This window comes from Prionailurus viverrinus, chromosome F1 (genome assembly GCF_022837055.1).
Source record: "Prionailurus viverrinus isolate Anna chromosome F1, UM_Priviv_1.0, whole genome shotgun sequence".
Lineage (NCBI taxonomy): Eukaryota > Metazoa > Chordata > Mammalia > Carnivora > Felidae > Prionailurus > Prionailurus viverrinus.
The window spans coordinates 29,408,145-29,420,857 of NC_062577.1; the positions used below are offsets into that span (position 1 = coordinate 29,408,145).

The window sequence follows — 12,713 nt, forward strand, 5'->3', positions numbered from 1 at the left end:
ATGAAAAGGGAACAAAAAATAAAAGAGCAGTAACACGCACTATGAAAACTTATTTTCAGCTTATAAGCAAATCAGGACACAGGAAAAACACAAATAGCTATTAATAAAATTAAGTTCAGAGTATATGGGGAATTTAAAGCTGAGAGGGAAAAGTCACAATGACTAGAACAAAAAAGAAGGAAAGTTGGAAGGGTTGGACATTGAGGTGGGTTTAAGAACAGGATAAGTTTCTGAAAGGCAAAGATGAGGAGAAGGCATATCATGTATAGGCAACAACAGATCAACAATTAGGAAGAACTAATAAGTAATCCTAGAAAGTTGGTGATATTTAACTAAACTAAAATATGGTAAGGATCATTTATGGAAGGGCAGTAAATATCAAGGTTAATGAGTTCACACTAAATTTAATAAGCAATCGTTTCTTGGGGGAGAGGGAACAAGGGGAGAGAAAGAGGATTCTAAGCAGAATAAGACTTTAAGCCCACAAAGCTGGGAGAAGGGTGGTGCTGTTAAGGACCTAAGAAGTTCTGAATTGCTGACTGGGGAGGTGTGGGAAGGCAAGGCTAAGATGGTGACAGTAACTGGGGATTCACTGACAATGAGGTAATTAAGCAGGACATTCAGGTGGAGCTCAGGATCCACTTGAGGCTAAAACAGGTTCATCCATGTAAACACAGTTTTTTTTTTTCAACGTTTTTTAATTTATTTTTTTGGGACAGAGAGAGACAGAGCATGAACGGGGGAGGGGCAGAGAGAGAGAGGGAGACACAGAATCGGAAACAGGCTCCAGGCTCTGAGCCATCAACCCAGAGCCCGACGTGGGGCTCGAACTCACGGACCGCGAGATCGTGACCTGGCTGAAGTCGGACGCTTAACCGACTGTGCCACCCAGGCGCCCCTAAACACAGTTTTTAAGGGTATGGAAAAAGTTTGAGGGAAAACAATGGAGCCATAGCTTACTTAGATGAAGGTTCTAAAATCAGCCCATGAATTAAAGAAAGATTTTTACTTTTAATTCCAAATTACTCTTGAAATATTCTTAAAGGTGGTAATGGAGACAGGCACACAATCTCTCAGTAAGTCCACATGGCCAGGTATTCCTCCAGCACTGAAATGGACCATTAGTTTTTCAGTGAATCCTAGATGAAGCCTTTGGTTGAAATTTAGGGTAGTAACGAATGAACAACATGAATACATACATAAATACTAGAATTTCAAGTCAAGGAAACTGCTCACACAGGAGGCACATGGAAGCTGAAGCTGACTCAAGAAACAGTGGATTCACAGTTCCACCTCCTAACTGCTCACTCTGGGGGAGATGCTTGATAAATGGAGTCCAGGCAGGACTGCCAGCATTACTCTACTTGCTATTATTAAACATTCTTTTTCATTTGGCTGAGTATCTGTGGTTGAGTTTGTGTCATTTGCATGTACATATGATGTAATTTTAATATATTGAAGTGATGAGCTTGTATGCTGTCTCCAAAGAGAAGAGAAATGAATGTGGATAAAAACTTGGGAGAATGCTTATATTTATGTACAGAAAGGAAATTACAGCTGAGATGGGAACATAATAGTTATAAAAGACAACATCACCTCTCAGAAGTTAAAGGGAGAAAGAGAGGCTGTCATCTATGTCAAGGGCTCAGAAAAAGGCCAGGGAAAGGAGTGAGAGCTGTGGAATTCGGTCACTAGCACCAGTGTTAGCCTTTAAGCAGCAGCTTCAGTTGAAAAATGTAGGGAGGGGGATTGAAACTGCATGAATTAGAAAGTCTGTGTATGACAGAAGGGAAGCAGTGGAAGAAAGGGAAGACAAGGAGAAACAGGGTCAAAATTTTTTAAATATACAGGATTCCTTTAAGTTATTGATTTTCCTGTTCTCTTTTAAACTCAAGAAACTTTGGTAGAGATTTAACTTAAGGAAAGGACAACTAGAATGTATCTAGCAATCTAAAACTGTGTAGTAATTGTGGCTAGCTAGGTAGTAGCACAGAGAACATACTTCTACAGCAAAGCCCCAACTGAAATGCTGTTGTTTTAAAAATAACACATTGGGGCGCCTGGGTGGCTCAGTCGGTTAAGCGGCCGACTTCAGCTCAGGTCATGATCTCGTGGTCCGTGAGTTCGAGCCCCGCGTCAGGCTCTGTGCTGACAGCTCAGAACCTGGAGCCTGCTTCAGATTCTGTGTCTCCCTCTCTCTGACCCTCCCCCGTTCATGCTCTGTCTCTCTCTGTCTCAAAAATAAATAAACGTTAAAAAAAAAATTTAAAAAAAAAATAAAAAAAATAAAAATAAAAATAACACATTACTCTAAACTAAAATAATCCAATGTATAATGTCATTAAACTAATAAAAGGCCTAAAGAGCCTTCTAGAAGAATCTATGACATCCTTAGAAGATCCTTCAGAATCTTCACTGCATCCTTTCCCTGTTAAATCAGTCTTCACATCTTTCCCATTTTTGTCAGTAGCAGATTCATACTATCTCTGACTTGAAAGAATTAGGAAAGGTCACCAAGTTAAACCTTTCATCCAATGCTGAAAACTCCATCCAATATCTGTAATGAAAGGAGGTCACCCACTTATGCATGAAAATATCCACAGATGGGGAAATTTCTAGCTTCAAAAAGCACTTTTTTAAGTTTCTTCCTTCCTGGATTCATTAATCTCCTTGTCCCCACACACCTACCTCCAACTAAAACAAGTCAAAGCATAACCCCACATGTCACCACTCCTCCCAACACTCTTACACGGTTTCAAATAGATACATTAATTTCTACTTGGCAATGTTCTTTGGATTTATCACTTGCTGGCCACTCCTACAATTAATACCTGACCCTACCCAAAACTCCTTTTACCATTTACTTTATCACTCACGTGCTTAGTATTTTAGCAGCTATAAAGATTCCAACTTAGCCTATGCAATACTACCAAGATAATCTTCCTAAAATTAAAAATTCCCATTACATCCTTCCTATAGGAGGAACTTATAGGTCTTCCCATTTGACTTAATTTAAAAGGCAAACTTCTCTTCCCACCTCTCAGACTTTTATACTCCTGCCCTTGCCCACTGCTCTCTATCATAAAGAAGTCCCTGTGAAACCCAATCTTGTTAATATCTCTCTCATACACCATGTTTACTCATCCTCTGCATCCGACTTTGCCTTCCTAAGTAGACAACATGCTTCATGAGAAAAAACTGTTTTATGTTTTACACTTCCACTGGATTCTGAATAGTAATCAGCACTACAATGAGCACATCCTAAGTGCTCTGGGAATACCTGTTGACTGGTTTTTCCCCACTGGATTTATACATAGTTTGAATGTACTGTTCAACACCAAGCCAGTGTTCATACTATTCCCTCCATCTGTCCTTTCTTTATGTGTAAAACTCCTATTCATCCTTCAAACTTCAGCTAAAACATCTCCCGTTAGGAAGTCTTTCCTGATTATCCTAGCAAGAATGAATATTACCACTTGTTTTCCTGTAGCATTTTACTTGTAAATCTATCACACAACTTCAGTCATTTCGTCTGATAACATCTAGACGGTAAGGTGGTGTTTTTTGTTTTTTTTTAAAGCAGATGAAAAAATCCATCTCTTCCTCATTTTAATGTGTCCCCTCTTTCCCTTACGCACTTCCCCCAGTGCCTAAAACAGTGCCTTACATGAAATAGGTGATCAACAAATACTTATGGGAGTGAATGGACTTTCTTCACCAAATATTTTCCTAAATGAAAACAACAAATACAACCAAATGAGTAAGTAAAGCATCTTAATAACTGTTTACTTCCCGTTGAGGTACATCATTTAGTAGCCTACTGTTCCAATGGTTAATGAAATTCTTTTGTTAGGTAGAAATCCTATTAACTAACCTAAAGAAAAGGGGATAGAGATTAATTTTTCAAGGTGTTTACTGTGACTGTTAATCTAGTATTTTGAAATGTATCTATTCAGGTTATTCTCCCCTGCAAAGCAACAGAAATTATATGATAAATATAAATATATCCTGGGTATTTTCTAGATAATAAAATACACATATTTTTTCAAGTCATCTGAGTTCAATAAATCAATCTCAAAGTAATATTCAAACTTCACTCTGTGGATAATAGAATGTTAAGATTTTGGTAGTTTCATTTTATCATTATTTTTACCAAAAAAACCCAAAAGATGTAATAAATGTTTGATAACTTCTAACCCCAAAACTGCATTTAAATGTGAGAATCAATATACAATTTTGGTATTAAATGAAAACTTTCAAAAGTAAGAGGGAGCATGATATTAATCTAGGACTTCAACTGAACTCTAAGATTCTGAAATATAGCCAAAATTTGACTATTTATTAGATGTGTGGCTTTGATCAAGCCAATTAACCTCTTTGAGGCCCAGTTTTATCGTGTAAAATAATAGTATTTGCTTCATCTACTTCTTGGGATTGATATGAGCATCAAATGAGATGGCATAAAGTTGTAAGTGCTATTGCACTTTCATGTCTTACTTTATATAATGTTCATGAGTGAGGGTTATCCTTCAATTTTCTGGAAATACTGAGGTCAGAATCAGTTTCCTTGAAAATTTGGTAGATGTTTTCTGTAAAACTGTCTGGGCCTGGTGTTTTCTTATGAAAAAAAATGTTAATTGTTCCTTTATCACATTTTCTTTTTAAAACAATTTGGTGAGATAGATTTTCCTATGAATTTCTAAGTTTTATTTAAATTTTCAAATTTATTGACAAAGTTCTTTAAGGTACTCCCATGTTTTCAGTATCTGCTATTTTTTTAAGTTAATTTATTTTCAGAGAGACAGAGAGAGAGAGAGCGCGCATGAGCATGTGCACAAGTAGGGGATGGGCAGAGAGAGAGGAAGACAGAGAATCCCAAGCAGGGCTGGAACCCACGAAACCATGAGATCATGACCTGAGCCAAGATCAACAGTTAGACATCCAACTGACTGAGCCACCCAGGCACCCCTATCTACTGTATGTTTTAAATTTAAGTTTTAAGTTATGAAATTGTAGGTACTTAAAGTTTTTGGCTTTTATGCATTTAAAGGCATAAATATAAAATTAAAATAATTTCAGTGTAAAATTTAAAATAATTTTTGTTACAATAATATAAAGTAGTATTCTTTGTATTACTATTTCTAGATAAATAGAAATGTCACTAGAATGTTTGCCGGATAACCTGTGGTTTTGGAATGAGATATTTTATTAGTCTATATATATCTTATTCTTTTCCATTATCTAACCTTCTTGAAAGAGACCTTTGAAACAAAAATACAAAAACAATTTTATTCCTAATGATTCTTCCTTTCTAAAAGAGTCAAATGAGACAGAATATGGTGCATTAGCTCTGAAGCACTGTTCTTCTGCCCTCCCCCCACCAGCCCCTCACACATATTTCATTTGTAGATATTTCAGGCAACCTGTGATGGGGCGTGGGGGTTGGGGTACGGGGCATCACATCAGGACCAAATAAGATTATTTGATTATTACATACATAGAAAGGCAAGTCTAGGATATGAAGCATAGCATAGGAGTCTTAAAAAGAGAGAATGGAGAAAAGATTTAAAATAGAAGCTTCTGTAGAAAGATTTGATTGGACTTTACGGGCATTTAAATACTCCTACAGTTGTCACAAATATCAAAAATATATTAGATTTCAGACGAAATACAAGAAAGGCTTGAGAAAAAGGTTAATCTATATCTTGTTTTTAGATTTCACATTTTCAGGGGTATGAGTACAAGAATGTTAATTAAGTCCACATACTAAAATCCTAACACAAAATCTGAATCAAAAGACAAATACCTTAAAATAAAAAATTAAAATTGCTAAATGAGCTCCTTTTATTGTAATCTTTTTCCTGTTGTATTACCAAGTCACACACCTCGAGCAAATACTGCTGTAGACCCAGAGATGTACTGGCTTGCTTCTCAATTACCTTCCACTCTCAGTGCACTGGGCCTATTTGTATAACTGTTTTTCCCTACTTCGCTTGACATGAATTGCTAAGGGCAGGAAAGAAATGAATTCACTTAAATCACTAGCCAAGTCTCAAAAGACTAACTATCTAAATGACAAAATAGAGACATGACAAATTACCCACATTATGACATCTTCAAAGTATTAACAACGCATGTGACCAAAATAGTAAATACTGGATAGATAATTCAAAGAATAAGGTTTCACCACACTTAGTCACATATATTCTTCAATAACATACCTCAGGAGGTTTGAATTCTTCAATTCCACCTTCCATTTTCTGTTTAAGTGCACTGTTTACTTGCTTAGCATTCTGAACCTTCAACAAAATAAACCAAAGTATGAATCAGATCACAGACTTAGGTAAACATATGAATATTCAATAAATGAAAAGGATATAGGATATATACCAAAACCTGCTTAAATTTTATTTCAGGAGGACAAACACTTATACTTTATCACACTTGGGGCCATTCAACTAATACCCACATCAACTAATATATGTATCAACTAATTATCTATCTATCTATCTATATATATATAAAAAACTAATAGTCTACAAATCATAGTATCTGAGTATCTTTTAACAATATCGCCTCGTAAGAAAAATGGTATATAAAGGAATTAAATTCCATTACTATTTCTCATTACCATAATGTTTTGATCAAATAATTATTCCAATAAGAATGATAGTTTTAATAATTATAAGTATCACTGTTGGTGCCTCACATGTAATAAATCATTTAATTCTCAACTATTTTGTGAAGTAAGTATAATCAGTTCTGCTATAACCTGACATACGCATTCTCAAAAATCAGCCCACTACGCAAAGTTGCACAATAAAAAACCACAGGACTTATGGGGAAACAGAGGTAGGGACACAACACTGAAAAACCTCATCGATGACCAAAAAAAAGGAACCTCATAAAAATAATAGCTTTATACATTCTAAATAAGAAAAAAATTCACAAATGCTACAATAAAGATGGTACTTCACCTTGGAAAAGACCTGAGGTTGCTTATAGAAGGTAGTGTCAAAACAGTTGCAGCTTGTGAGTTACTGGGAAGTGGTAGAAGGAGGTTATTTGAAATCAGATGCAAAGTTTTAATCCCACATGTGGATGTGTGTGGTTCGTAATATGCAGTGAACTGAGGGAGATAGTACACATCCGAAGTGTGTGGATATATACTCAGCTAGGTACAGTTTTTCACTGACAAAAATCAAACATAACCAAATGCAAAATGCACATTGTACTCAAATTGTTTCCTAGTGTTATCAGTTGTGTTAGAACAGATTCATGTTTTCAAAACAAGCTTTATAGCAGAACTGACTCTACTTTTACTGTAACCATTTTAGAGATGAGGAAGGTAGGGCACAGAGAAGTCAAGAAACTTTCCCTAGGCCACAGCTCTAGGAGGCAGCACATGAATTTGAACCATGCCAACTTTTTAACTACTATTCTACTAGAAATATTATTAACATTTACTAGATTATTAAGGGTTAGGATTTTTTTTTGCTCATTTGGTTACATTTTTTCTTGGTTTGCTCTTTTTTTTTTTTAGTTTGGACAATATTTATAAAGTGATTTGTGGAAATTTTTTCCTCAGAGATCATTCAAATGTGGTCAGCCATGTTAGACATACAAAGATGAAATGTAAAAGTCTCAGTCTTTAAAGATTTCATAGATTAGTGGGGAGATAAATATAAAAGTATAGTAAATGCTAAAACACCCAACCTAGACTTGGAGGAAGAGAGAGAAGGGAGTAAGTGTTTTGTATATGTGTTAGTGGGTGTGGGTAGTGGGGAAAATAGGGTAAATTTTCCAAAGGAGATGACACCTAAATTTAGTTTTAAAGGATTAACAAGAATTAAGCAGGGAGATAAGGTTGGAGCAGGAAATGCCTTCCAGGCAGAACAGCAGGTAGAAAAGACAGGAAAGCAGTTAGGCTGGGCCAGAACAAAGAATTTGAATCTTGCCTAAAGACTAAAGGAAACTTTCTGAAGAACTTTTAAGCAAGGGAGTAAATGTAACCATATTTGTCTTTTTAGAGCAATAATTCCAGTTGTAATTTGGAGAAGGGGATAGAGTGAAGACGAAAATTAATCTAACAAGTCAGAGAAGAAATAGTGAGGACTTCAATTACCACAGCAGGAAAGAAGGGGTGATGGTGGTGGCACACAGACGGATAAAATAAATAACTTGGAAACAAAATTAAGATGTGCTTGTGAAAAGCTGACAGGGGAGACTCAGGAATCAAGGGTAACTCCAGTTGCTGGCCTGAATAAGTGAGTGTACGTGGTGCTGAGACAGGGAATGCAAAACGAACAGGTAACTGGAGTGGGTAAGGGAGAAGTCCGTTTGGACACTAGGAGATGGGTCTGGGATATAAAAGTAGTAGAATTTATAAACCCAAGAGTGCAAACCTTTACTACGTCACACATCAAAGGACTAACCGAGAAAGGAGTTTAAAGCTTTAAAGAAGGTCCTTCATAAAAATCAATAAATATAAGCTGTAAGTGAAGTAGTAGTGTCAAGGATAAAGTATAAATACAGGTGACTGAGTACATTTTATCCCTTCATTTTTTAAAACAATTTTGAGCACTTGGGCACCTGGGTAGCTCAGTCAGTTAAGCATCTGACTCTTGATCTCGGCTCAGGTCATGAACTCATGGTTCGTGGTTCAAGTCCACATCAGGCTCTGTGCTGGCCGTGCAGAGCCTGCTTGGGATTCTCTCTCTCCCTCTCTCTCTCTCTCAAACTAAATAAAAATAAACTTAAAAAAAATAAAACAAAAAATAAAAAAAACAAAAAATTTTGAGCACTTTTTAAAAATTTTAACCATGTTACCAAAAAAAAAAAGTCGAACGACTTTCATACATCAAAACTGGGTTTTCCTTGGCTTTAATACATTAAAATGACATAATCCAATCTAACTCATGTTATCACTTTCAGAGACACAATGCAACTGGAAATACTTTTGCCATTCCAGTGGATATTTCCAAAAAGCAAATGCCTATGGGTGCTCCTGCATCTTCAAAAGAAAAAGAAAAGAAAAGAAAAAGAAAAGAAACAGAACCACATTTCTCCAATGATGGCTGTATTTCCCACACTGCAGAAAAACAATAAAAATCATCCTCAAGAGTTTCAATATGTATTGTAACAAAGATTTCACTCCTTCAGTTTCCTTGCTGACTTCTTAGATCACTTGATTAGAAGACTGCTTTCATTGCTTTTTAACTGCTATTGGTACTTGGTGGGATCTAAGTTTTAAACTTCTGTAAAAAACATTACAAGCTATTTCATGTAATTTAATTTTGGGCTGAATATTCTTCAAAGGACTTTATAAATAATACAACATTTTAAATGAATCCCCAATTCACTTGTCTTTCTACCATACTGTTGCTTTCTCCAACTTTATCAACAAATGATCTAATTCCATGTAAATTCAAGAGGAACCCAAGGACTGGCACTCTTCTAATAAAGCCAGTGACCATAGGAAAGAAGCCCCTGAAAACAAGAAAAAAATCAATAAATTTCAAAGATCATGCCTACCGAAGGGCCAACCAACAAGGACAACAAATATACCACCCAGGAAAAATCCTGTAGCTTTCATGTTATGTTTTTGGAAGAAGACTCTGAATGTTCTTTGTAAACCAATTGCAAAAGCCAAGCTACTCACAAATAAAACATTTCCAATAGCCAGTAGTGCTTTGTCAAATAAGAGAATCATTCCAAAGAACAGGAAAAATACTCCATATCCTGTTAATCCCACTCCAATTCTCTGGGTGTCCGGTAAGGAGATCATGGCTGCAATGGTGAGAGCAGTTGCAACAGAACCTCGGGGTGCCCAGGGCGTGAAGCAAAGTCAAGAGAAGCACCAGGAAGCAGCCCAGGCAAGAACCACCACATCTTCTGGAAAGATGCAGCCACTCCTACCCCAGCTGTAAGACCACTCAAGCCATTTTTAAAAATATTACAGACAAAGTGTTTTAGAAGTTCTCTAAGGAGAAGGGGTGTTGTAGTTTGGGAGATGGGAATCTTACATACATTCACTGTTCAACTAAAGGCTAAGCATTCAGTCAAAAACATGCTACCTATATTAGAGAGTCCAGCATCAGAGCAGTCAAAGGAAAGGAAGTCTAAGAAGGAAGAAGTGGTTGTCAGTGTCAAATATTATTGAGCAGTAACAGATTCAAGAGAAATAAGAATCAAGAAGAGGGCATGAGATCTGGCAACTTGTTAATAAATAAACTTGAGATGGCTTTTGCAGAGGTAGAATTAGGATAGTGTATGGGGCAGAAATTAGATTGGGATGGGTCAGAGAATATGTGATGATAAGAAAGCAGAGGAAGCTAATATGGTAGATATTTATTCAAGAAGTCTGTTGGAGAAGAGAAGAGGAATGTAAGAGCAGTTTGGGGAAATAACAAGGGTCAAAAGATAGAGAAATCTGAATGTTTGGGATACAGAAAAACGATCTTGCTCCCACACTATACTGCTGCAAGATTCTTACATTTTATATACAGTGGTATAATATTAACTCCAAGGAAGCATATTGTAATACTTAAGCAAGGACGATTATGGTAGGTTGAAGAGGCATACTGTAATCTCTAGGGCAACTACTTAAAAGATGCGAAGAGATATAGTTGAAAAATGTAAGTAAGATCATGTCACACTTCTCTTTAAAATCCTTCAGTGGTTTCCTAACTCATGATTAATTTTACATTTCTTAACATAAATTCCTGTCTGCCTGTGCTGTAACGTGAAGGCAAGTAGAAATTAACGAAGAGCTTTAAGATGAATGATTCTGATCATACGAGTATTTTAAGAAGATAACACTGACAGCAACGTATAACATGGAGCTGCAGAGAAGTGGATAGTAAGGACAATCAACAAGACAGTTAGGGTTGGATAAGAGGTGGTAAGGGCCTGAACAAAGGTAGTAGTGATGGGATTAAAAATGAGGGGACTGATTTAAAGAAAATTTCTCAGATAAAACTTACACAACTTGGTTACCACTTGGGTTTGTGTGTACTGGGGGATGTGATAATGGCAAGGGATAAATCAAAGATGATTCTCATGTTTCAGTAAGACAGAAAACAGAAAAGAAATCTTTAGGGGATAGATTAGATGCCTAGCAGGTAGCTAGAAATACAGCAATATAGAGCTTGGGAGAAAAGTCACAGCCTGAGAAGTAGATTCAGCTGTCACTGGCATATAGTGTATGGTTGATACAGACCAAGAAAGTACAGACTTGGAAGAGTACCTACATCTAAGAGACAGGGAAAACAACAGAGACAAATAAAAAGAGGAACAGTTGACCAAGAAAGGCCAGAGACCTAATGACAACCATTAACTGAGTACATACTATGTGTGAGGCACTGCTGTAAGCATTATCATGTATTTTCTTATTTAATTCTTCCCAAGCATCATATTGTTATCCACATTTCAAGATGAAGAAACTGAGTTAAGAGTTAAACAGCTCCCCTAAGGTTACACAGGAAGTAGACGATGTAGGTGAGGTTAAAATTTAGGTTCACTGACCCTATATCCTTACTCTTAACCATGATTAACCTAATTATGATGAGAATACATTTATAATACCTCGGCTGCTACCACTGGTAATAATGATGAGGAGGTGAGAGCAGCCAGTACTCATTGAGCATTCAAAATGTGCCAGATGCTGCTCAACAACCTATGTGTAAAATCTCAAACAATTCCCAACAACTTGCAAGAGAAGTAGGATTATTACCCCCAATTTCATAGATATAAAATTGAAGCTCAGAGAGTCTATTATTTCCCAGTATCACAGAGCTAACAGGTAGTGATGCTGGGATTCAAATTTAGAATAGACAGAAGCATCTTTGAATTTGGAAACAAAGTAAATTTTAAAGACTGAAACTTATGTAGCTGAGAAACAGGTAGCTGAAACAGGTAGCTGAGAAAACGTGCAAAGAGCTGAAGTTCACTGAGGTTTCAAAAGGGGATAAACAAAATGGATAGGATCATTAAAAATGATTTTTATGAAATACCTGACGTTTTAAAGAGATCAGCTCCATGTCCAGTTGCCGCAGGATGGTGTTGGCTGCATTGGGACTACAGGAAACTGCTACCACATCCTCCTGGGTTAAATACATGCCCTTAGGTGGACGGCACTTGGAGCGCTGAGAGTGATGGCGGTGTTGTAAACTCTGATACTCTCTCCTTCCAAGTCCAATCTTGCTGGTTTGGACAGGCTGTTCAGTATTGCCCTAGAAGGATAAAGGTAGAGTAACAGGTTATTTCGTTTTCACGCACAAATAACCTGAAAACAGTCTATTACTAGAAGTATCTGCTGCACTAAGTACACCTAAAAAAGACTTCTAACCCATTACATCACGTATGAGTACACACGCAGCACTTACCAACGGGGGAAAAAAGTATACAACATAATGCATCCCTGACCCAATCTACTCAATAAAATGTTTGGTTTCCAGCCCAGAGGCCTATAGAGGACTATGAACAAATGAAAAAATAAGTTGGACTCTAAACTATTCTTGTTTGCTTCAAAATAGAATACCATTTCCCTCAGCAATAAAGGGCCAAAAAAGCTATAACTTACTAAGTGCAAAAGTATTTTAAGAAATTAAAAAGAAGTTAGGAATTATGACAAGTGGCCAATAACATTTCATTCTCACTTTAAAGTTGTTGAAAGAGAAGTAGGCCCCTAAAGATTAAAAAGGACACAGAAT

General features: G+C 36.6%; 2 protein-coding genes across 5 annotated transcripts in view; both read right to left on the minus strand.

The window, feature by feature from the left end:
• RCOR3 (REST corepressor 3) overlaps positions 1–12,713 on the minus strand; it is a 53,728-nt gene that overhangs the window by 14,292 nt on the left and 26,723 nt on the right. For all 4 annotated transcript variants that reach the window (XM_047840588.1, XM_047840586.1, XM_047840587.1 and 1 more), the window contains 2 exons: positions 12,015–12,233; positions 6,222–6,299 (listed from right to left, as the gene is read on the minus strand). In XM_047840588.1, coding sequence (XP_047696544.1) covers positions 6,222–6,299; positions 12,015–12,233 — 297 coding nt within the window. The remainder of the gene's footprint in view (positions 1–6,221; positions 6,300–12,014; positions 12,234–12,713) is intronic.
• Positions 8,996–9,974, minus strand: LOC125155597 (vesicle transport protein GOT1B-like). The gene is given in 4 exon segments (XM_047841046.1): positions 8,996–9,013; positions 9,375–9,509; positions 9,511–9,534; positions 9,536–9,974. Coding segments are annotated over 4 exon segments (429 nt in total). The 5' UTR covers positions 9,788–9,974.